Source organism: Chiloscyllium punctatum, chromosome 8 (assembly GCF_047496795.1).
Source record: "Chiloscyllium punctatum isolate Juve2018m chromosome 8, sChiPun1.3, whole genome shotgun sequence".
NCBI lineage: Eukaryota > Metazoa > Chordata > Chondrichthyes > Orectolobiformes > Hemiscylliidae > Chiloscyllium > Chiloscyllium punctatum.
Window position 1 is genome coordinate 21556188 of NC_092746.1, and position 26929 is coordinate 21583116.

Here is a 26929-nt window from a genome sequence, read left to right on the forward strand (position 1 = left end):
TGCAATCCACTGCTAACCTGATTTTCCCAGTCCACCTGCATATTGAAATCCCCCATCATCACTGTTGCTCTGCTTTTCTTATACACCTTTTCTACCTCTGGGTGCATCTTGTGCCCCAGCTCCTGTTTGGAGGCATTTATCTAAGTCCAACTATGGTTTTTTTGTTTTACGTTTGCGGTTCCTCAACTCTACCCACTCAGATTCTACCCATCTGATCCTCCTTCATTTCTTACTGTTGGTTTAATTTCATTTCTGACTAATAAGGCAACCATCCCCTCTGCCCACCTGCCTATTTATTCAATAAGATGTAAATCCTTGGATATTCAGCTCCCAATCCTGATCCTCTTGGATCCATGTCTCCATGTTGCCCACCACGCCATACCTGCCAATTTTGATCTGTGCCACAAGCTCATTTACCTTATGCCTAATATGGCATGCATTCAGATATAACACCTTCAGTCCTATATTAACCATCCTCTTCTCATTGTCATTCGTTTGTCCAGCTTGAAGTTTGTTTGCTAACCCTTTCTAAATACTCTGTTCTATTTGTGTCTGTGCTGGAGACTTTAATAGCCTCTGCTGAGTTCTCCTTCCCTGTAATTTCATTCATATTTTTCCACCCCTACAGATGTTAATCTGCTGCTTTGGCCCCCACTGTGGAAGTTTTACCCTTCCCTTCACTCCCACTTTCAAGTTTAAAGTCCTGTTGACTAGTCTATTTACCCTTTTCGCTAGAACATTGGTCCCAGCTCGGTTCAAGTGGAGACCTTCCCAGCAGTACAGATCCCTCCTGTTTCAACATTGATGCCAGTGCCCCATGAAAAGGAACTCTTTTTTATCCCACACCACTCTTTTAGCCATATGTTTACTTCCCTTATTCTTGTGCCTCTGTGCCAATTTGCACATGACTCAGGCAGTCATCCAGAGATTATACCCCTTGAGGATCTGGTCTTTAATTTGGTTTCTTAGCTTCTGATAATCCCTGAACAGATCCTGTTTCCTAGTCTTGCCTATGTTTTTTGTTCTGATATGGACCATAACAACTGGATCCTCCCCCTCCCTCTTCAATATCCTTTCAAGCCGGTCAGAGATATCCCTTACCCTGGAACTGAATAGGCAACACACCAAAGAGCGAGTACCTCGTACCTGTTGGACAAGGCAAGAGTTGAGGCTCCTCTGTTCCTGACTGCAGGATCCCTCTATCTGTCTTGCTTGCAGTCACACCCTGCTGCCCCAGCCACTGACCAAATTTGAAGTCCTTAATCTACCAGGTACGACTGCCTCCTAAAACAAAGCGTCTATGTAGTTCTCCCCCTCCTGGATGTGCTGCAATGTTTGGAGCTCAGATTTCTGCTCATCAACTCTGAGGCAGAGTTCATTCAGCAACCACAGGTGTGGTCATTGCAGTTCACAATGGGATTATCCAGTTCCCACATCATACAGCCACAAAATATCACCTGCCCAGCCATTTCGACTTAGTTAATTACTTTTTTAATTTGTATATTAAATACGTAGAAGTATCATAATATATATTTATATACATTATGAAACTTCTTTGCAGAGTTCTCTTTCAAATTTAGTGCAGATTTCCTTACAGCCTTGTTGTGATGTCACTCCAATTTTCTTTGCAGCTACAGTGCCTAGAGCTCCATTAGTTTTAAAGATTGCCTTGCTCTACTGCTCCACTTTCTGACAGCTTCTCACCAATTAGGCTGCGATGCCTAAGCTCTGGTACTCTTATACTCACCGTTACTGCTGTTCCACCTTCTGACAGCTTCCCACCAACTATTGGAAACTACTTCTCAACATCCACTTTGTCAAGATCTCCCCTCATCTTTCTAACTCTAATGAATAAATAGCTTATCTGTGTAAGTCAACTCCTTCATCTCAGGAATCTGCCCAGTGAATCTCTTTTGAACTGCTTCAAATGCCAACATATCCTTTCTTAAATACAGAGAAACAAAACTGTACACAATGCTCCAGGTACAACAACGCCAACAAGGTTTCCCCATTTTTAGATTTCAGCAATTAAGGCCAAACTTCCATTTGCCTTCTTAATCACTTGCTGTACCTGCATGATAACTTTTTGTTTTGTTTCATGTACATGAACACCTACACTGCATTGCTTTTGGAGCATCTCATTTTTGATTAATATTCTGTCTTTTGACTCTTCTTTGAGTGACCTCACACTTTCCTGTATTAAACTTCATCTGCTAATATTTTGCCCACTCATTCAATCTATCTCTATCTCATTGCAAATTCCTTATGTCTTCAGCACAAAATATCCTCCCACCTATTTTCATATCATCACACATTGCTCCCCCTCCTCAAAGTCATTTATATAATTAACTGAGACTCCAAAATTCTTGTGGCTAGTTATTTCTTTCCAACCCAAAAAAGACCTATGTTTCTTCATTGTCTGACTTCTGTGTGTTAACCAATCCTCAACTTGTGCCAATGCATTACCCTTATGAGTGCCAATATTGTGCAAAACCTTTTAGGTGACACCTTATCAAATGCCTTTTGAAAATCCAAATACACTACATCTACTAGTTCCCCTTGATCAATTCTATTCATTATATACTTGAAGAACTCGAGCAAATTTGGCAAATATGAGTTTACTTTCACCAAACCATACTGACTCTTTTTGATTGTGTTAAATGTTTCGAAATGTCCAGCTAATTTTCTTTAATAATGGATTACTTCATTTTCCCAATGACAGATGTTAGACTAACTGGCCTATGCATTCCTGCTGTCTCTCTCTCTTCTTGATCAGGGGCTTTACATTAGCAGTTTTACAATCCACTCGAACCTTCCCAGAATCCAGTGAATGCTGGAATATTTCCCTTGAATTCATGGCATCAGATAAGGTAATTATATTAGGGAGGATTTCTGCTACCCCAATATTAATTGGGATAATCATAATATAAAGGGTTTAGAGGAGGCAAATTTCTTGAAATGTATACAGGAGATCTTTTTTAATGTCAGTTTGTAGATGTTTCTATGAGTGGCAGTGCAGTGGTAGATCCAGTTCTGAGGAATGAAGCCGGACTGGTGTTCAAGGTGACAATGGGAGCAGTATTTTGGTGATAGCAACCACGACACTGTACATTTTAAGTTTGATCTGGAAAAGGAGAAAGATCCAAAGGAATCGGTAGGACTCACCATTGTTTGTAATGTTCACAGATGATGTAGCTGAGAACGTAAGAGGTACACTAAGTAAGTTTGCAGATAACATAATGATTGGCCAGGTGGTTGACAGTGAGGAGAAAGGTGTTGTGTTACAGGAAGATGTCAGATAGGCAGATCAGTGACAGATGGAATTTAATCCTGATAAAAAAATAAGGTGATGCACTTTGGAAGAGGTAACAAGACAGAGCGCCCAAGGAATGGCAAGACACTAGAAGCACAGAGGGACAGTGGGATCTTGGGCTGCTTATCCATAGATCCCTGAAGGAGGCAGGGCAGGTTAATATGGTGGTTAAGTCAGCATATGAGATACTTGCCTTCAGCAATCATGACACAGACTGTAAGAGCAAGGAGCTCATGTTGAAGCTGTACAGACTTTGGTTAGGGCACAGCTGGAGTACTGTGTGCAGTTCTGGTCACCACACTATAGGAAGGAGGTGACTGCATTGGAGGGGGTGCAAAGAAGACTCACCAGGGTGTTGCCTGGAATGAAGCATTTCTGCTATGAAGAAAGGCTGGATAAGCTCAGGTTGTTTTCTTTGGAGCAGAGAAGGTTCAGGAGGAACCTCATGGAGATGTTTACGATTAGAGGAGCATGGACAGGATGAATAGAAAGCAGCTCTTGAAGGGGCAATAACATGGGAGTAATTTCAAAGTGAATAGCAGGAGCCCTAGAGGGCATTTGAGGAAAACATTTATTACCCAGAGGTTAGTGGAGTGCAGAATGCACTGCCTAGGAGGGTAGTTGAGGCAGGAAACCTCACAACCTTTAAAAAAATACTTGATGAGCACTTGGAGTGTCATAATATTCAAGACTATGAGCCTAGTGTGGGAAAGTGAGACTGGATAGGTGGTAATACATTTTTGGCAGTGCAGACTTGATGGGCTGAATGGCCTCTTCTGTACTGTATAATTATATGACCCTGGCAACTTGCCTGCTTGTGGTTCAATTTGTTTGTCAAACACTTTGTCCCTTGTGACAGAAACTGTTTCAAAATCTTTCCTCCCATTAGTACCTTGATTACTACTACCTTTGCAATGCTTATAGTGCCTTCTATCATGAAGGTCAATGCACAATATTGATTTAAATTCTATGATATCTCAATGTTCCCTTTTATTAATTACACAGTTGCATCTTCCAAGTGTTCACACTTACATTATCTACTCTTTAGGTGTTACATAGCCATAGAGTTTCTTACTGTCTATTTTTACAATTCTTGACAATTTACTTTCATCATCAATTTCCTGCCTCTTTATTAGTGTTTTAGTCATCTGATGCAGGTTCCTGAGATACTCCCATTTCTCTGGCCTACCACTCATTTGCCCTGCTTTGTACCCCTTAGCTTTTCATTGAATACTCACCTTGACAATCTTTGTTAACCATAGTAGTTCATCCTTCTCATACAATCCTTCTTTTTGACCAAAACAAATGTTTGCTGAGCATTGTGAATTACTTGCTTAAATATCTGTCAGTGCTCATTGAATGACATTCTACTTAATCTATTTCCCAGCCCAATTTTGAAAACTACAGCGGATGCTGGAGAAATTCAACAGGTCTGCAATACAGCCATACCAGATTCGAAACATTCACTCTGTTTCTCTCTGCATGGATGAAACCAGACCTGCTAAGTTTCTCCAGCATTCTCTGTTTGTTTCCAATTTCTAGCATTTGCAGTATTTAACCTTTATTCAACACGTTTCCTTTATACCTATACGATGGCCCTTACTTCGGTTGAGGACAATTGTTAAGGCCCGAATTGCTCTCCTTCAAACTGAACATCAAATTCTACTGTGTTATGATTGTCACTCCTTAGAGGGTCCTTAACTATGATATTTCTTACTAATCCTACCTCATCATTCATTACTTGATTTAAAATAGCCTGTTCCCGGGTAGGTTCTGCTAGTTCTGCTTTAAAAAGCAATCTCAGTTCTGAAAAAGAGTCACTGAACTTGAAACATTGATTCTGCTTTCTCTCCACAGATGTTGCCAGGCCTGCTGAGTTTCTCTAGCAATTTATATCTTTGTTTCAGACTTACAGCACCCACAGTTCTTTGTCATATTTTATCCGGCCCTGCACCTTAACGATGGAAATGGCAGACTCTGTCGGTCATCATGCAAAACATGAGTGGGAGCACATGTGACGATTTAAATTGTGACGATTTAAATTAGATCGTAAGATTTACCTAGTTTGGCTAGAAGCAAAATTCTTCAATGTGTTCCACAGCATGAAAATCAATTTTGGGTTTATAAGTTATCTGGATGGTAAAGGAACATGGAAGCAAGCCATCAAATATTCTGTAAACTGCTTTGAACTTGTTTGTAAAAAATAAAGTAATAGCTGAAGGGGCACAGGAAAATATAACTGTGGAGAGGAATTTTCTGCCATTTCACAACTTGAATGAGAAAAACCTTTTCTGCCGTTTAGTAACACATGGCTCACCAAAGCTTGCTCACCACACATTCATTGGAAAGGGATCTGCTTTTTGTAAACAAAAAGAATATGTTCACATTTTGACCCTTAACTGAATTAACTGACAAATTGGGGCCTTGCAGTTCCCCATTGCTTTCTTCATGATAACACCTTGGCCAGAGCAGAGACGTGCCAACTAACCATACTCTATAAATTGTTGTGAGCATTTAAATTTGGCATTCTTCTTTTTATCCTAATGAGTACAAGGCCAAACATTTCGACAATATTTAATATTACACAATATCTGACTTCCAAGGCCAGGTTTTTCTACTTCTTGAGGAACTGATTTGTATTTTTTCAGGATGAAAGAGTTGACACTGTTTTAGTTGGTAGATTATTTTTAGCGACCACGCAGGTAGAACCAGCAGCCTCTCTCCCACATAATCTCCTTCTCTCAAGCTTCACAAAACAATATTGGAGGAAGTATCCACTGAAAATATTTTGTTGCTCTTCTCAATGTCTTGGCTTGTTTTCAACTGTCTAAGCTAGCAGAAAATATTTTTGAAAGAAGTGCTGCAATCCCTGCAGAGACTGATAACTTTTTAAAAGAAAAGAATCCCCAGGGGAGAAGCAATTAAACCTTTCAAGCAGGCTTAACTACAAACTATTGGGGAGGAGTGGAAAGTAGGATAATATTAAAATTACTCACTAATTTCATTGAATCTAATTCTAGATTGTAAAAATCAATGGTTCACTAGTCTATGCATCTAATCTCTTAGTTCTTGGCATGGCGTCCATTTCCGTTTGGTTCTAAAGGTTTTCAAATGAGGTTTTAATGCATTGTTTCACAGGATGTGGGTGTCACTGCCAAAGATTTATTGTTTGTCCTAATTACTTTGTGAAGTTGGTGGTGTATATCTAACAACCACAACCCTCTTTGTGTTATGTTTGATCCAAGCAGTGAAGATCTTACCCTGATTCTAATTGACCCCAGTTTCTTAGAGCTTCTTGATGCCACACACAGTCAAATTGTGCTTTGATTTCAAGGGTAGTCACTCTCACCTCACCTCTGGAATCCTGCTTTTTTGTCCATGTTCAGACCATTGTTTTAGTGATGTCAGGAGTTGAATGGCCCTTGTGGAACTGAAACTGAGCAGGTTATTCATGAATAGCTTGATACCACTCAACAACAAATTCCACCACATTGCTGACAATCAAGAGAAGATGAATGGAACAGTGATTAGCTAGGTTGAATCTGACTTTTTATTCTTTTCATAGGAGGAGAGGAGGCAACATTGGAGTCAGTGACCTAGTGGCATTATCACTGGACTGTTAATCCAGAGACCTAGGCAATGTTCTGAGGACTAAGGCTTGAATTCTGCCATGACAGATGGTGCAAGTTCAATTAAATTTAAAAAATCTGGAATTAAGAGTCAATTTGTACAGGGGAGTCAGTGTCATGGTGGGGGAGTGTGCTGGGGAGTGTGCATGATGGTTGGGGGAGTGTGTGGGGGAGTGTCGGATTGTTGGAAAAATTCATCTCGTTCGCTAATGTTCTTTAGGGAAGGAAACTGCCATCATTACCTGGTCTGGCCTCCATATGGCTTCCAACCCACGGCAACCCACTATTAACTGGCCTCTGGGCAATTAAGGATGGGCAATAAATGTTGGCCTGGCCAACCACGACCTCATCCCATGAATGAATGAAAAAAAAGACATACCTGGGCTTGGTGTTGTAGCTAAACTGCAAAGATTGGTTAAATAAACAGTTGGTTAAGGAGCAGAGTCTTCAGTACTATTGTTGATATGTTGTGAAAGTGCCTTCAGCTGTTTCAGCTGAATATGATTTGGCTGAAGACTATCATCTGTGATGCAGGGGAGTACAGGAGAAGTAGATCATCCACTTGGCATTTCTGGCTGAAGATATCTGCAAATGCCTGAACCTTGTCTTCAGTCCTTGTCACCGAAGGCTTGGGTTCATCAATCATGGAGTTTTAGGAAATATGTGGAGCCTTTTCCTCTTATTAGCTGTTTAATTGTCCACCACCACTCATGTTTAAATGTGGCAGGATTGCAGCTTTCTTGCTAATCTGTTGGTTGTGGGATTGCTTAACTCTGTCACATGCTTCTTTCAATGCTGGTTTGCAAGTAGTTATGTGTTGTACTTCATTTAGTTGACACCTCATTTTTAGGCATGGTTGGTTTTGCTCCTGGAGTGCCCTATCCAAGTCTTCATTGAACCAGGGTATATTCCTCATCTTGATGGTAATGGTAGAGTATGGTTATGTTGGACCATGTGGTTAATTTGTGGTTGAACACAAAATTCTGCTACTGTTGATGGCCCACAGCAACTCAGAAATATATACTGTTGAAATGCTGGACCTGTTCAAAATCTATCCCATTTAGTTTGGTGGGATTATTACACATGATGGAAGATACCTTCAATGTGAAGAAAGGATTTTGTCTCCACAAGGACAGTATGGTGCCTTTCCTACAAATACTGCCATGCACAGATCCATTTACTGCAGGTAATCGAGTGAGGATAAAGGTCAAGTTCATTTCCAGTTTCCTCACAACCTGCTGCAGATCCAATCTAGTAGCTATATACTTTATGATTCAATTACCTGACTTTGCTAGGCCACTACTTGATTAGTCTATTCCAGTGCCATAATATAACTGAACAGGTTGATTTTAGGATACTTGCGATACAGTGATACTGTCCCTACCTCTAAGCCATACCTTAGTCTTACCTCTACCTTTAAGTGATTAACTTTCAGTTCTCCAAGGTGTGTAATAACATCTCTAAACAGGTTGATTAATAATATCTATAACTGTGTGTCAGGATCTCCTTGAACTTTGTACAGTGAAGCATTAACATATCAATATTCTGCAGTCTATTTTACCCCATAACTGATTCTTAATGTTAGTAACTGATTAACCCCCAGCCAGAGATATTTTACCTTGGCGGCTCAGGTGGCACATTCTGAGTCTCTCTTCAGAACGAAGTCTTGACAACACCTTTGCTTCTTCTAATGCACTTTTATACCACCGTCTGGCTTTCTTTACATTTTCTGCCTGTCAACATAAAGGATTCATTCGAATAATGTCAACTTTGTTTTGAAGTATTTTAGCAACAGGAAGTTCTGGATTGTTTAATTACAAAGAAACATAGGTATTAGGGATGCTCAACTAAACAACAAGAAGACTGATTCCAAGTGGAAACAAATGAAACAAGATAGGCCGTGAGGAAGGATTGGAGAACCACAGTTTTGAAAGGTAACAGGTAAAATGGGATCATTAAGGTATGGAAAATAGAAAAAAAATTTGAATAGATTTCTATAACCAAGAGAGTTTAAAAACAAAAGAGTATATTCTCATTAAAAGTAAATTAAGGCAAAACAGAGGAAGAACATTTTTGCATTTTGAATAATTTTGCCAGGTCATAGGATCCAAAGCATAAGATCATTCAAAATACAAATGGATGCTGTACTAGGAAGGAAAGTATTCAAAAGGAATAGTCATGAGGCAAATAGATTTGCTGAATTCTTAATTTGTCTTATGTTCTTTGTTTCTTCCTGAACAACAGAATCTAATTTAACAATTAAGATCAGAAAATCCAAGGAATGATCCACCAGTGATCTCTGGTGCATGTTGAGGCATTTGCGGTCATAGAGTCATAGAGATGTACAGCATGGAGACAGACCCTTCGGTCCAACCCGTCCATGCCGACCAGATATCCCAACCCAACCTAGTCCCACCTACCAGCACCCGGCCCATATCCCTCCAAACCGGTCATCGTCAGCATTCTAGATGATCAGCTTCCTCAGAGGTTCTCTTCAATGCACTTCTGTCCATGATCATCTTCTGCCATCTTTTACCATTTTTCTCTCAATTTCTTCCACTACTATTGAAATATTCTGGTCGAACAATGGGCTTCATTTTAGCCTTAATTACAAATTAATAAGCATTTTAAACTGCTCATTCCCTAGACATCTCTTTAATACTTTTTGCAGTGAGTTCCTTGATTATTTCTCAAATTTGACTTGTAAATTTCTGGACTTCTCTGGACATCTTGGAACTGGATGACACTATATGGCATTGTTAATGCTTAGGGTGGAATAAGGGTCTGAGTAACATCGGTAATGGTGAGATATGTGGCAGAATTGGACAAGAATTGCTTTCACAATTGGCATGATGAGATTCTTACGAAGCAGTGGTGAAATGCCAGAGGTTTACAAAATCATGAGGGGCATGGATAGGATAAATAGACAAAGACTTTTCACTGGAGTTGGGGAGTCCAGAACTAAAGGGCATAGGTTCAGGGTAAGAGGGGAAAGATATAAAAGAAACCTAAGATGCAACTTTTTTCACACGTGATGAGGTACCAGACAAAGTGTATGGAATGAGGTACCAGACAAAGTGGTGGAAGCTAGTACAATTGCAACACTTAAAAGGCATTTGGATGGGTATATGAATAGGAAGGGTTTGGATGGATATGGGTCGGGTGCTGGCAGGTGGGACTAGTTTGGGTTGGGATATCTGGTCGGCATGGACAAGTTGGGCCGAAGGGTCTGTTTTCGTGCTGTACTTCTCTATGATTCTATGACAGGGATTAATGCTTAATAAATGCCTTAATATAAGCCACAACTCCACCTCTTTAGTATTCAACTGCCCATTTTAGCAAACTCACAGAACAAGCTCAGGAAAACTCAACAAAGAAACTAGAAACAAGTCAAAATGTGTGGTGCTGGAAAAGCACAGCCGGTCAGACAGCATTCAAGGAGCAGCAAAGTAATAATAAGCTCTTCATCAGGAATGTAAGGGGGTGTCCAAGGGGGCTGAGAGATAAATGGGAGCGGTGTGGGGCTGAGGGGGCAAGGTAGCTGGGAATGTGGTAGATAGATGAGGGTTGGGGTGATGGTGATAGGTTGGAGTGGAGGGTAGAGCGGAGAGTTGGGAAGGAAGGTGGACACGTAGGACAGTTCAAGAGGACAGTGCTGAGTTGGAGGGTTGGATCTGGGATAAGGTGGGGAAAGGGATGATCAGGAAACTGGTGAAATCGACATTGATCCCAGATAGTTGCAGGGTCCCAAGATGGAAGATGAGGTGTTCTTCCTCCAGGTGTCAGGTGGCTGGAATGTGGTGGTGGAGGTGGCCCAGGACTTGCATGTCCTTGGCAGACTGGGAGGAGGAGTTGAAGTGTTCAGCGGTGGGTTGATTGGTGTGTGTATCCCAGAGATATTCTCTGAAACATCCCACAAGTTGGTGTCCTGTCTCCCCAATATAAAGGAGACCACATTGAAAGCAACAGACACAGTAGGTGAGGTGTTTGGAGGTGCAGGAAAATCTCTGCTGGATATGGAAGGATCCTTTAAGGCCTTGGATGGAGTCGGGGGGGGAGGTGTGGGTACAGGTTTTACATCTCTTGCAGTGGCATGGGAAGGTGCCAGGAATGGAGGGTGGGTTGGTCGGGGTGTGTACCTAATGAGGGAGCTGCGGAGAGAATGGTCTCTGCAGAACACAGAAATGGTCTCTGGGATGGGAACAGAAATATATCTCTGATGGTGGGGTCTGAATGTAGGTGGCAGAAATGGTAGAGAATGATGCATTGTATCCAGAGGCTGGTGGGATGGAAGGTGTGGACTGGGGGGTTCTGTCCTTGTTGTGATAGGAAGGGTGGAGTTCAAGGGCGGAGATGCAGGAAGTGGAGGAAATGCGTTGGAGGGCATTGTTGACAGCGTGGGAGGGGAAATTGCGGTCCTTGAAGTAAGAGGCCATCTGGGATCTTCTGGAGTGAAATTGGTCATCCTGGGAGTAGATGTGGTGGAGACAGAGGAATTGGGAGTAAGGGATAGTGTTTTTACAGGAGGAGGGTGGGAGGAGGTATAGTCCAGGTAGTTATGAGAGTCAATGGGTTTGAAGTAGATGTCCGTGTTGAGACTTGAATTTTCCAAGTCAATTTGGATATGTGCTTTGGCCAGCATTCTAGATCTTAGCCCATTACTTCTACTTTTTTGGAATAAAATAATCAAACATACTTAGGGCAGACAGCCCCCATGCAGCATCGTATTAAAAATCAAAATTTCAAAGGAAACTTACAAACTTTAATCTCGGTATCAGTTTGAGGGTTGATAATACACCCCAGCTCCTGCGGTGCCCACCAGTTTCAGAATGCCCATTATTTCTCTTGTTACTTCTATCTTTCTGTTCTGTTTGCCACTCTCCTCCTTCCACAGATTCTGCTCAACAGCACTCATGTCTCCTTTTCTTAGGTGTGCTGCTTCCCAGATATCTATCTCAAACTTTCAACAGCACTTGTTCTTTCTTCTCCTGTTGCTGTCCCAGACTTGACTCCCTCTTAGATAAGCCTACTTATTTCTCACCCTAGTCTGAGCTCTCCCCTGACAAGTAGGCCCCAGGTTTAATCCCGTGATTAAACCCGTGATCCACCACACCCTCTCCCCAAATCCCCACCCCCTTTGGGAGTGGCAATCACTTTGTGAAACACAAAACTGTGATCATCTTTCAGGATAACAGCATTCCAGCCTCCACCACTGCCATTGTGTGAATACCATTGCTGTGACCTTTCAGCCAGCCAGTTTAGAGTGCTGCCACTTGTGCCAAGGTGACGCAGTATAAAGCTGGGCTTTATAGCTCCAACAAAACCTGAGTGCATTGTGCAGGAATATCTCCATGCTCCTCAAGTGAAAGTCAGCAGCCTATTACCAACCATATTGCTTGTTTGGAGTGGTACATTGGAGCATCAGGACAAGCAAAGTCACGATCAAGACGTGCACTAAGGGAACACAAAATTATGAATAGATTATTTTTGCTGTATTAGTGGGTGTGCATTTGGAGACGAAATTATAGGTTTTGGTTGGTGGTCTTTATTTAAGGATTTGGCCAAATGGATGGTGTGATGGGAATATCCCATATTATGAACTGGGAGATGGTGGTCATGGGATATTCTCCTAAGGGCTAAGTCTTCTCAGACAGCTCTATAATATGAAAGGATCTGAGCTGCCTGCTTCCTGTCTCCTCTACTTCTTTTTTGTTGATGGCTTCTCAGTGGTTAGTGGCTATGGCTGTGTTCTCACAAAGGCAGGATTGTAACAATCACAGCTGACCATCATGAATCTGGGAAACATGCTCCATCTGATTCATCTAGGCAGCACAACCATGGCTTAAGAACAGCAACATTCTACCTGCAATGTTCCTGGCAGCTGCTTGACTTTCATTTTCAGCCCACTATCCTTGCACATTTGGATGGTAGAATAGACTCATTGGCCGAATTAAGTCCTTTTCTCTTTTTGGAGGTTCACAGACAGCAAAAACCACGAACTGCCTCAAGGTATCGTCGTAGATGTTACGATAAAAGTCGGTAAAATTATTGACAAAATACTACATGCATGGTTACATTCCATTGAACACCGATGGACTAGCAGGATTTGCTATTCCCATATCTCTGTGTGATGACGTGAAGATTCATAGAGCCACATGCAAGAGTGGGAAGTTCATTATTCCTACAAATGCATGTTCGGCATCCTTTTTGCTGCTTAGAGAAAATATAATAAAATTGCTTCTCATCATATGTTGAGACTAAACCATCTCCTGGATACAGTGTGCGAATAAACATACTTGGCCAATTTTACCATGTTAGCCACTTCTCCTTGAAATGATCAATCTTGTAGAGATGAATATGAACTTAACAGTCACTGGAAGTGCTGTCCTTGTCCTGAGTGAGGCTGCAAGCCCTCTTGCAGAAAGCACAGTTCTATTCTCACATTCTTGTCTAACCTGAACTGCCTCATGCATTATTGATGCATGAAATAAAGACGGGAGAAGTGCTCCCTGAAATTTCATGGTGTAGGATCTTCTATGGAGAGTGCTCCTCTCCTTTCCTCTTAAAGAACCTCTACACCTTTCTTTCTGTTCCATCGGTGGTAAGTTGCAGATGCAGGATCCTTTCATATGCAGTCCCATATATCTTGCAGACTTCATGTGTAACCAAATTCTCCAGCACCAAATCACCAAAAGACTTCCCAAAAAGAAGCCATCATGCTTCCAAATGTTAACTTAATAGAAGCCAAAATCACCTCACCTTCATATTCCAATCCCTTAAATAGCACCGGTGATGGGACTCCGACCCTTATGTTTTTGATTCTTAAGGAAATTAAGGATTGTGGGGAGAAGCCAGGAGAATGGGGTTGTGAAGTATATCATACATGATCAAGTGGTGGAACAGACGTGATGGGCCAGATGGCCTAATTCTACTTTTTTAAATTTAATCTATTTTTCTTAAGTAACCTGTTCAGAAATGTTACTATACATCTCTGGAGCAGGTGGGACTAGAACCCAGGCTTCTGGTCCAAGAGTAGGGACATTACCATGGCTCCACAAAAATACCCCAATTCTGCTCCTATGCTTTTTGAATCAACCTGTTCAGAGATGTTAATGCACACCTGAGGAACAGGTGGGACTTGAACCTATGCCTTTTATTCCAGGTGTAGGGACAATACCACTGTACCACAAGAGGTGGTACTTATCTGTAACCTTTTCTGTGCCACAAGACAACCCACCCCTCCCAATTTATTTTGTTTATGAGGGCCCAATAATGCCCTTTATTTTTTGTTTCCCCGGATCACCTGCAATTTTACATGTACTTTTAAAAAATATATTTACACATAGTGAGACAAAAAAAATTTTGAAAATATTTTATTATTTTTTTCCACCACCAGGAAAACACCCATGTGGCCAACTATATTTTAACAAGCACAGCCTGTTAAAGGCAGTGCTGGCCTGGAACCCTTAAACCACTAAACAAATGCTGCGGATCAGCTGAGAAATATTATTAGCAAATGTGTAAAGCTGATCGACTTGGTCCAAGTTTTTATAATGTACATCAAAACACCTGGAATAGCAGCCATTTTATGATGTTGGGGAGTTTATACAATAATGCCCAATTTTGCAGTAATGATCCAGTTGAGGTCATTAGGGGAACCGCAGCTATTACTTATATCCCTTTGAATTCCAGATTACACCAACACATGCATAGATGTTGGGCAGCAAAAGCACGTAACAAAATACTTGACTGGAGTTTTCTGAATAATGATATCTTAGATCTGAAATTGTAAGAACCACTCCTATCTTATTTTCTCTCAATTCCACTCTCCCTCATTCCCAATCTCCACCTTGTTATCGTGCTCTCCTGTCCTCATGCTGGCATGCTGGCTTTCCCTCTCTTGTGCTCTGTCTCAATCTGGATTAGAGTGGTGCTGAAAACGCATAGCAGTTCAGGCAACATCCGAGGAGCAGGAAAATCGACGCTTCGGGCAAAAGCCCTTCATCAGGAATACAGGCAGAGTGCCTGACTCTTCAGGCTCTCTGCCTGTATTCCTGATGAAGGGCTTTTGCCCAAAACGTCGATTTTCCTTCTCCTCAGATGCTGCCTGAACTGCTGTGCTTTTCCAGCACCACTCTATTCTGGAATCTGGTTTCCAGCATCTGCAGTCATTGTTTTTACCTCTCTGTCTCAATCTCCCTTTCACTTGAACTCTTATAATCTCTCATTTTCTTTCTTTTTTGTTCTTCATTGTCTCTTATCTTCTTCTCAATGAATCAAGCATGAAGATTGAAGGCAAAGGCAGAAATGCTTCAGACCCCTTAGTTTTGGGGATTGCTAGTACTATTTTATCCATGGCAGCATTTATCTTGTCCCACATTCGGTGACAAACACCCTAGGCATTTTGATTGTCAGAACAAGGTGATTGTGAGGACTATACTTGGGGAATGAATTGACATGGGTAGTGTAGGGCAAAATATGAGGAGTTTGACATTATTGGCTCTCGGCTGAAGATTATATGAATCTGTATCTCACAGATCATGATTTTGAAAGAAAGATGTTTGGAACCAGTCACTTCTATGTGAAGGTACTGTGATAAAGATTTCTAATTATATGCAGCACTTGCCAGGTAAAATGGAGGAATCTATAGTTATCACATGTGGCATATTCAGAGATGACAACACAGATGTACAAGAGCCAATTATGCCTGGTTCTGTACATTCAAATTTACATTAGGAATATAGTAACCTTTTGCGAAAACCTCCATGTTTCTTTTGTTCAAAATGAATGCATGGAAATATTCTTTATTATTCATGATATCCTAAATTTCATGTAATAGCTCTGGAAATTTAAAAGCACACTTCCTCAACCGTCTCTTCTGAAATAGCATTTTCACCTTTTCACAAGTAAACACTGTAACATCCAGTTTTCCTCAGTGAACATTGGCATTACCAAATATTCTGACAGAAGTGTCATGCATTTGGAGTTAAGTGCTTTCTAAATTGCTTGCACAATTTGTCTGAAATACGAACACAAAACAGCTTGCATAACAAACAAAAACCATAAATATAAACCTGTTTGGCAAAGATCAATACTACGGAAATTCTGCTGAACATAGTAATGAATTGCCGAATTTTTCCATGTTTCTGGAACACATTCATTATGTCTAACACTTGATTTTCATTTTGAAAGACACAAGTTGAATTATGTTTAATTATTTTGATTAACTAAAACACTGGATTCAGAGAACATTACAAAAATTTAAATTGACATCTGGCGAGACCAAATATATTCATGGTAAGTTAGTCTCTTCGAACACGACAATGTTACCCATTTAAAAACAAATTGCATACCAATTCGCCTGTGCAATAGGGTTCAACATATTGCACTTCAACCCAACTTGTGGCATGTGGCTTTCCCAAGAATTCTACGTGATACTGTTCTACAAAGCCATCCTCATCATATGTCACGTATTGTCCAGTAAAACCATCTGGACAAAGAATGGAAGGCCAGCTAAAAAAAATGAAAATAATACTTTAATAAAATAGAATCCATAAGTTCAACTCTAAGTTGTAGTCCTGTACTATTACTGTAGTGCCATAGAGTCATAGAGATGTACAGCATGGAAACAGACCTTCAGTCCAACCCGTTCATGCCGACCAGATATCCCAACCCAATCTAGTCCCACCTGCCAGCACCCGGCCCATATCCCTCCAAACCCTTCCTATTCATATACCCATCCAAATGCCTCTTAAATCTTGAAATTGTACCAACCTCCACCACTTCCTCTGGCAGCTCATTCCATACACGTACCACCCTCTGAGTGAAAACGTTGCCCCTTAGGTCTCTTTTATATCTTCCCGCTCTCACCCTAAACCTATGCCCTCTAGTTCTGGACTCCCCGACACCAGGAAAAAGAGCTTGTCTATTTACCCTATCCATGCCCCCTCATAATTTTGTAAACCTCTATAAGATCACCCCTCAGCCTCTGACGCTCCAGGGAAAACAGCCCCAGCCTGTTCAGCCTCTCCCGGTAACTCAAATCCTCTAACCCTGGCAACATCCTTGTAAATCTTTTCTGAACCCTTTCAAGTTTTGCAACACCTTTCCGATAGGAAGGAGACCAGAATTGCACACAATATTCTAACAGTGGCCGAACCAATGTTCTGCACAGCCACAACATGACCTCCCAACGTCTGTACTCAATACTCTGACCAATAAAGGAAAGCATCCCAAACGCCTTCTTCACTATCCTATTTACTTGCGACTCCACTTTCAAGGAGCTGTGAACCTGCACTCCAAGGTCTCTTTGTTCAGCAACACTCCCTTGGACCTTACCATTAAGTGTATAAGTCCTGCTAAGATTTGAATTCCCAAAATGCAACACCTCGCATTTATCTGAATTAAACTCCATCTGCCTCTTCACAGCCCATTAGCCCATCTGGTCCAGATCCTGTTGTAATCTGAGGTAACCCTCTTCGCTGTCCACTACGCCTCCAATTTTGGTGTCATCTGCAAACTTACTAACTGTACCTCTCATGCTCACATCCAAATCATTTATGTAAATGACAAAAAGTAGAGAGCCCAGCACCGATCCTTGTGGTACTCCACTGGTCACAGGCCTCCAGTCTGAAAAACAACCCTCCACCACCACCCTCTGTCTTCTTCCTTTGAGCTAGTTCTGTATCCAAACGGCTAGTTCTCTCTGTATTCCATGAGATCTAACCTTCCTAACCAACCTCCCACGGGGAACCTTGTCGAACGCCTTACTGAAGTCCATATAGATCACATCTACTGCTCTGCCCTAATCAATCTTCTTTGTTACTTCTTCAAAAAACTCAGTGTATGGAATATAAATATTTAGAAACCAATGGTGGTTCTGGATCACTTCCAAAAATAAACCAGCTTGATGATAATACTTGATTCCCTCAAACTAGAAATTGCGTTCAATACTTGAGTCATAAACGTAATATTAATTGTAAGACATTCAGCTTAAACTCAACACTTAGTGGTACAGTAGAACAATATTCCTTTTAAAATAACATTTAAAAAACCATATATTGCATAAAGTACATATATTATGTACTTTAGTTTTGCTCTTCCTCATTCTCCTAACATACCTCATTCCTCCACATACAATTAAAAAGCTAACATCCAAATAGGGGAAATTTCATGTGACATTGTACTTTTAAGAGATTTGCAATAGGCATGAATCAGTTTGTAAAGCAATCATTGCCCATCTCCAAAAGTACATTGTACTTAATTTTGATAAAAGACCAAAAATGAGAAAACCATACAAGAAACTAAATATTTCACACAATACACTAATGACAGCTAGTGAGGAAATTTTGCATGTGTTGAGTGAACTGTATTCAAGGAATAAACAAGCGAACATAGCAATAACCTAAAAAACTCCTCCTTCATTTAAACTGCATGCAGAAATACATTTGCAATATATGATGCCAAATGAGTTTTAACTGACACCAGTTTGTAGCAGCAAAGTCAAAGCATTTGTCAGTTTAATCTCAAATTAAGACAAAAAAATTTGTAAAAAAGATACAAATTGCTTTTCAGAGTCTGTTTACATAATGCAGATTATTCTGTCTCAGTAGAATAGTTATTTTAGTTAATGCTTTTTAAATAATTAAGTAGAAGTAAATTAGTGTTAAATTGAAAGCAAACTAACATGATAAATATTCGCCACAACTTACAAAGATGTATATGCTGCTTAGGGAAAAATTTATAGCTGAAACATTGTCACTTTCAATAATAATCATGGGAAATAAGTGAGTGGGAGGAAATTCCATATGGTAACATTAAGGATACATAATGAAGGAAAACGTTGAAGTAGAAAATGATAATGTTATGAATGCAGTAAACCAAGGTATCTTGTAATGACATTAAAAACTATCCACTATCTGAAGCTGTCGTAAATTTGCAATCCTTAAATTGTTATCATGTATGGCTATACAGCAATAGATTAACAAATAACTAGATGTTTAGAGAACTGTGTAACTCCAAAATTGTAAGAATGTGTTGCAAAATTAATGTAGCACAACATAACTGCATGATGCACATTAAGTTGCTGACACTGTGGGTTTGATTAAATGCAGGCAATGGGGTCTTGCTCCCTGGTTAAAGAGAGACCCCCGCTTTGCCTCCCTTAGGGAAGGATCACTGATTTAAGTGTCTCTTGTTGTTAGGTGCTGCCTTTGCATGCAACCAGAGATGTCGAGAAACATCAAAACCTCAGACCTACTGGCCAATCAGAGGCCAAGGCCAGCAACTGGTGCACTGCAGACAGCGCCACTGTGAAACCAATAGGAAATGCCAGTTATATGGCCACGAAAGGCTTCAGAGCAATGAGGGACCTAGGTCACAGGTGATTGAGAGGGTTGCAAAATAGGAACTCAATAAGAGGAGAAATCAGCAGCAATGGCAGGTGTTGGCTCTCCGCAAGCCAATCTTTCCCCTCACTCTTTCCTGATATCAAGCAGGCACTGAGTACCTTTGAGTGAGGGCCCCATCTCTGAAGGCATACAAGCGACTCCAACAAGGTTTGCTTTTCCGAGATACGATTGCACCAGATTGCTGCACCTGACACAACCAATTTTAAAAAAGGATGCAATTTCCTTCAAAGGTAAGGACATAGTAGAGGAGGAGAGAAAACTGAGGGGGAGAAAACCCCAAGGCAGCAGTTTACCTCAAACTCAATTGTCTCTGTATCCTCTCCTACTTACGGTGGAACCTTCTCAGTGTAGGATGACTTTAGCAGTCACTTAAGTGCCTACCAGAAGCCTACCAAATGACCCAGATGTTAAATATGGTCACTTCACCTTAAAGAGTGAACAAGAAAACAAACTGCCTGATGGCACAATCAGTTTTTTCATCAGGCCAAAGTTAGCCTGCTATTGGGCTCCCAACCTGTACTGCATGGTGGCTTAGTGGTTGGCACTGCTATCTCACAGTTCCAGGAACCTGGTTCGATTCCACCCTCAAGAAGTTTGCACATTCTCTCCATGTCTGCATGGGATTCTGCCAGACATTCAGGTTTTCTCCCACAGTCCAAAGGTTAGATGGATTGGCCATGCTAAATTACCCATTCTGTCCACAGATGTACAGGTTAGGTGCATTAGCCATGGGAAATGCAGGAGTAAGGGGGGGTGGGTCTGGGTGGGATGCTCTTCGGAGAGTCAGTGTGGACCTGTTGGGCCAAATGGCCTGTTTCCATACTGTAAGGATTGTGCGGATCTATTGATACTCCCATCCAATTAAGCATCCTGCAGCCTCCAAACCTGCCTCAGGCATTAAGTTATGCCCAATGTTGGGATTTATGACACTCATTTCGTGAAGCACAGAAGTACACTGCATTAAAATTTGGCAGCCATACTGTATTGCTGTTAATTTAAGCATCAAATGAAATTTGATGAGATGAAATGTTGCAAACAATCCTTAGGCTGTCCGGAAATGAGAAGGAAGAAAGAAATGACTGATACCTTTGTGGCAGATGGCAAAGCTCTTCAACAGTGAAGAGATTGACTTGACAGACAGGTGTACAGACACATTTGGTAGCATAATGACAAGTGAAGGCAGTCTGGCTCTCGTGTTAGTTGACAGTCCAGTGATTGGTGATCTTTGATTTCCTATAATCTTAAATTTCAAAATTATGATTGTCCATTAAATATCATCTAAAATGCTAAATGCCATTACCTAATAAATGTCACTTGAAGAATTTTCCTTTCCATATTAAAAGATTTTTGATTGCTATATTGTGCACTTTGGATAGCAGACTGAATACTGAATGAAAAAAAAACAACGACCTCATTTAAATTCTATATATGCATAAACAAACTCTCCTCTTTCTATGGGAGAACAATCATGCCTATGACAAAGATATTTCAGAACTTGCATAACGGACACTCAGCATAGTGTCTTGGCAATTCTTCATTCAGCAATTATTTGGCACTTGTTCAGCAGTTGTATGTCAGGGAATTTAACCTTTAAAATTCAAATTTTTATCTCAGTAGAACCCATGGACTAACTATTACCTTCTTGATGAAGGGCTTTTGCCTGAAACATCGATTTTCCTGCTCCTCAGATGCTGCCTGACCTGCTGTGCTTTTCCAGTACCTCTCTAATCTAGACTCTGATCTCCAGCATCTGCAGTCCTCACTTTTGCCTAAGTATTACCTACGACTGTTCATGAATTATGAAACATTAGCATACTCGCCATTTCTTGCTGCAACATTGTGTATCATCTCAAAGTTGAGCTTGCCACAATCTTTACGATGGCCCATCTTGCATTGGCCCTCCTCTTCATTTAGTTCGCATCTGTGGCCCCAAGAAGTTGTTAACATGTGATGGTAGCAAAATCCTAGTAAACCACTTTGATATGTGTGTCAAACTAGATAACGGTAGCTATCAAGTCTCTTATCATTGGATTTGTCTACCCTAACTTATGTGAAGTATGATTCTGGTGGACGGAGAGGATAACATAAATCTAAGTCCAGTGGAGACACCGGCAGGCCAGCATTATATTGTGGAAAGTGTACTGCTTGATAAGAAGCCATTATGTCCACTCATTATCTCCAGATCCATCTCCAGCTATCAGGACTTATCTTGCCACTGGACCAAGATAGGTCAGGAAAACAGTGTGAAGTTGTTGACAAAAAAAATCTTCTACATTGTCACTTGAATTGCAATCCAATTCCTACACAAATCATACTTAGCACATCTTGTCCAGCCTTCAAGTGAAGATGACCATCATTTAGAATGTTTGACAGGGTTAGAGTGGATATATTGGTGACTATAAGGCTGATTTGTGCATGGTCATTTCTTCTGAAAATAAGACAGCATACAACTGAAGTCTGATTGAGTTGCTGACTTGGGATTCTTTTTCTCCTTGCGTGGTATTGCTATGACTCTACAAAATCAATTTAATGCTCTGGCTAATGCCTGCTTAAAATCTCACACAGGTGAATATACATTCAGAAGCAGGAAGGAGCCATCACTCATACCAATAAAATGGATCATTGTCAACTCACAGGTTCATTGCTGAATGATTTCTACTAACTGTTGCTGAGTTAGTTGAAATGCTTGAAGGTTTATATTGTTACTTAAAGTTCGTAAAATCTTTAGGATTAGTGAAGCGTATGGTGAAAATCTTGACTTTCAATGGTTCTGCATAATCATCATTTCTTATCATAGATGGTGGATTTTATTCCTGTTGGACTGTAGCATAACAGGAAAATGAGTGGAGAATGCAAGGAGGCCAAGGCACTCTGAAGAGGGAAGAGGAAGAAACTCGATTCTGCATCAATCCAATGACGGTTATGTTACCGCAAAGGTTTCACCTTCTCAACCTTACCCCTTGCCTGAGGAATACCAATCCCCAGATTAAACCATCACCACTTGTCTCTCTCTAATGCAGCCTATGACCTGTTAGGATTATGGTAACTTTCGCTTTAACCAATCTGAACCATCACAAGAAACTATTGGTGACTACTGGCCAGCAAGACCTATCTGTTGACCACCAGGATCATGACTATTGTGCAAAGCATATTCATATGTCCAATATTCATACAATGACACCCAAACAAAATCTCATTGAGCAGATATTTGGAGTGCTTGAGCAAAACACTGTTGTTATCATGTGAGGTTTTAAAGAACTATTGGTGTACACTACGAAAGATCTGTAGCTAGATTCTTAGGACTTTTTAATGTAATTCTTTACTTAAAATATACAGGCTATGAAGATTCTAATGAAATGCAAGGTTTAAACTGTTGCTCATCTCTTCAAGGTCTTCAATCATCATGTGACCATGACATCATCATTGAGATCCATACTAGTTATGTGCTCAAGAATTAACCCTTTACCCTACAGCTACAACTACATGGACCACCTTGCAAGAACTATGCAGAACTCTCCAGGTCACCTGAAGCAATTTGTTATAATCCTCTGTACATTGTACAACTTCACAATCAATGAATGCACAGCCCATGTCAATAGGTAGATTTTTTGGGACAGGAATGTACTTACTGGCTTGCCAAAGTCATGGGGCCTCTACCATAAGGCATCCATTATAGAGCCAGTTCAATTAAGACACAGTATATGCAAACCTGTTGTTCAGTGATCTTGAAACATGGTGTCAAAATGGAGCTAGTATTGAATGTTGAAGAACTGTAAAGAAGCAGAGCACCTAAAAGTGAAATAGGAGTGCTCAGAGTTGCTAAAACCATAAGAAGCCATGGAAAAGGGGGAAAAAAAAGCAAGCATTTTTTCCTTTCATGATACTGATCAAATTGAAAGGCAACATGAACAGAACTGGCAGAACCACAAAATTATGACAGATTTTATGAACAAACCAGAGCAGCTCTGAGGAGCTATACGTTTATCACTGATAAAAGTAAGACTATAAAAGAGATGGGAGAGATTTACATTCCAACCTAATAATCTCTGAAGAACAAAGAAAAAGGTGACAGAAAGGTTGAAAGCTTTAAAGGCACACTTTGAATCCCAAGTGAATGTAACTTATGAATGGTATGTATTCAATATTCGGGCTCAAGTTGAAAAAGAATCCATTGATCAATATTTGTCTACATTAATATGGCTTGCAGACCATGACAAAAGATGATCCAATTAAATACATGATTATACTAGGCATAAGAGATCCCACAGTAGAAGCACGTCACCTGAGAGAGCAAAAACATGTTCTTAGGAAAGTAACTGGCATTTGTAGAAGCACTAAAGTTGTAAACCAAAAGGTATAATGTAGTTATGGCAGAACAGACCAAACCTTCCATAATGCTGTTAGACATTTCAAGTTAGAAGAGCAGCAAGTTCATAATGGGCAGGATGCAAATACTGCAAAGGACACAACAAAAGGAAAGAGACATGTATAGCATGGAAAGAAGAAGGCCAGAGGCTAAATCATTTTGCACAGAAGTTTCTGGCTAGACGTAAGGAAAGCAAGCAGGTACAGATGGCTGTGGGCAGCTATTGTAATAAATGGTTTGTGACTATTGAAATGATGAGTACTGAAAGAAAACATCAAGTAATCACAATGTTAGACGAACAGTGCAGCATAAAGCATTATGGCCTTCACAGTAGATCAACATGGTGTTCCAAAAATGAGCCCCTTGAAAGTGAGATTGAGGCTATATGATGGTACTACACTCGTGCTGTAATAACAAGAAAAAAAGATTGAATTTCAGATCACAGATGGCAAGGAAAAGAAACTCTTCTTACTTAAGGCAAGTTTAGAGCTTGCACTTGTAACTCTCAATGAGCCAAAAGATAGTTAGAATGTGTCCCAGCACACTAAAACTATTGACTGCGAAATAGATCCTAAAGTAATATAACATGTATCTACACCTTACAATGATGTTTTAGAGAATATGACTTCTGAGTAGATGACAGTGTAAGACCAATGCAGCATCTGCTGAGCAGTTGAGCCTACATCATCAGTACTGTGTGCAGTTTTGGTCACTTTATTTAAACAAGGATGCAAATGCACTGGAGGCAGTTCAGAGAAGGTTTAGTTAACTGACACCTGGAATTAGATAGCTGTCTTCTGAAGATTGGTTAGAAAGATTGGGTTTGTTTCCACTGAGGTTTAGAAGAGTGAGGTGCGCCTGCTAGAACAGGATAACATCATGAATGGCCTTGATAAAACAGATGTGGAAAAAGTTCTTCCCCTCGTGGGCTGGTCCAGAACTAGATCCAGAACAACTTTAAAATTAGAGTCATGCTTTTAGAGCTGAGATAAGAAGTCTTTTTCCTCAGAGGTTGTGGGATTTTAGAACTCTCTGCTTCAGCATGCAACAGGAGCAGAGTCATTTCAATGTCATGAAGGCCAAGGTAGATAGATTCTAGTTAGGCATAGAAACCATATGTTATTAGAGGTTAGATGGAAATACGTAATCTGAAACGTAAACAGAAAAGTCACCTTCTTATTGGGTGGGAAAGTGAAAGAAGCCATTGCTGACCACAATCAAAATCAAGTGCTAACCAAAATCAAACTCTAGACAGAGCTCACCAGATGAACTTGAAGCTGAACAAGAAAAAAATTGTAATTAGAAATGACTGAAGTAAAATACTTAGATAATGTATTGTCAGCAAAAGTCTACCTAAAAAGGTTAGAGCTATAGCAGTTATACAGCACCAACTAATGTATAAGCAGTGCAACAATTTGTAGGATTCTTTAACTACTTAGCAAATTTCCCATCTAATTTGTCATCAGAATATGGATCATTTTGCCAACTCATTCCAAGGTTATGTAGTAATATTGAGCAAGAAGCAGCATACATCAACATGAGGAAACTAGTGACAACAGTGCCAGTGCTGAAACATTGTGATGTAACTGACAAAGTCACCCTACAAGGTGATACCACTGAGATGGGACTTTGAACAAGTCTAATACAGTAAAGTTAACTAGTTGCATTACCAGAAATGGAAGAGTGCTACAGTTAGAATTTAAAACAACACTGTATGGTCATTGTCTTTTTTGCTTGTGAACATTTTTATTAATGCCTATTTGGAAAGCAAAAGTGACAAAATAGTCAGAGAATATCACAAAAGCCAATACTATCTATACAAAACCACCTGCAAAGAATGTTACCATAAGACTATAAAAATAGGAACAGGAGTAGGCCATTTGCTCCCTCAAGCCAACTTTCCTGCCTTTATCCCATTATCCTTGATTCCCCTTCTGATCAAGAATCTTCAGCCTTAAATATACACAAGAACTCTGCCCCCACAGAACGTGACGTACAAGCAAGGAAAAACGATACACACCCTGACATGCTGTGGAGAGCAGCACTTCCAATAACGAAAGTAGAGGATGCTACAACGTAGTGTGAAATCTTCCATATCCAATGTTAAGCAGCAGCTTGACATGCTATACTCATTTGAGACAATCTAATAGATAAGCATTTTGCTCAAAATTAGCAAACTGGCCAACAAGATTAATGACAAATGTGACAAGAAGTAATGATGAAAGGGTGTCCTGAAAGCATCAAGGGTCAAAAGAGCAAACTGGGCATATGAAGATGAACTGATAGCCAAAGTGTAGAAAGGAAATAAAGTCATCATCCATAGGAGATAAGAAGTGAAATGCTGAAGTGTATCCATGCAAGGCACCAAGGAATTTAGTGATGTTTGAGGAATGGAAGTGAAAGGAAGAAATAACAGCAATGGAATAAGGACCATTTCAACCAGTGCAATGCCTGTATTTAGTGCTAAGCCAAGAAAGCTAGAGAATCACTGATAACCAATATTTCAGATGGACAATAGATGAAACTGAAAGTGGGCCTCTTTACTCTCACAGGAACTTTTCAATATTGTCTACTATTCCAACAACTGTGGGATTGAATAGCTGACTTCAATGACACCAGTGAAATACAGGACAGCCGAAAACACATTTCCATAGTTATTGCAATAGTTATAGGAATGACAATCGTCCTTAATTCCTAAGTTAGGAATTCAGCTATTTCATAAAAGATTACAAAATTCAACACCATACATCATCTTCACATTACCCTCAGTGGAATGGGAAGGCTGAGTCTGCACTAGAAATCAGTAAATGGATCATTAAAAATATTGAGCGAATCCAGTGCAAATATATATAAGGCAATCCTCCAGTGCAGAAGCACTTATTGAAGGAATAAAAAGTAGTATAATACAAAGACTAACATCATGCCACACCCAAATTACCCTTCCAACAGCAAAAAAGGCTACTGAAGGCAGAAGTAGTAACATGCATGAATGACCAAATCAAAGTGAAATGACAGAAAGTCAAATTAAATTTTGACAGCACTGCCAAACCATTGCTAGAGTTGAGCATTGGAAAGCCAGTCAGGGTACAGAACTTCAACGTTCTTGACAATAGTCAGCCCATGTGGTAACCCTGAACGTGTGTAGAGCAATTGTCACTTGCTCATAGTGAATGACTAGCTATATCCATTCAATCACAGGCACACATCTGAA

General features: G+C 40.3%; 1 protein-coding gene across 1 annotated transcript in view; it reads right to left on the bottom strand.

The window, feature by feature from the left end:
- LOC140480204 (zinc finger CW-type PWWP domain protein 2-like) overlaps positions 1–26929 on the bottom strand; it is a 139876-nt gene that overhangs the window by 67772 nt on the left and 45175 nt on the right. The window contains exons 3-4 of the mRNA XM_072574927.1: positions 16296–16455; positions 8561–8675 (exon numbers count right to left, since the gene is read on the bottom strand). Coding sequence (XP_072431028.1) covers positions 8561–8675; positions 16296–16455 — 275 coding nt within the window. The remainder of the gene's footprint in view (positions 1–8560; positions 8676–16295; positions 16456–26929) is intronic.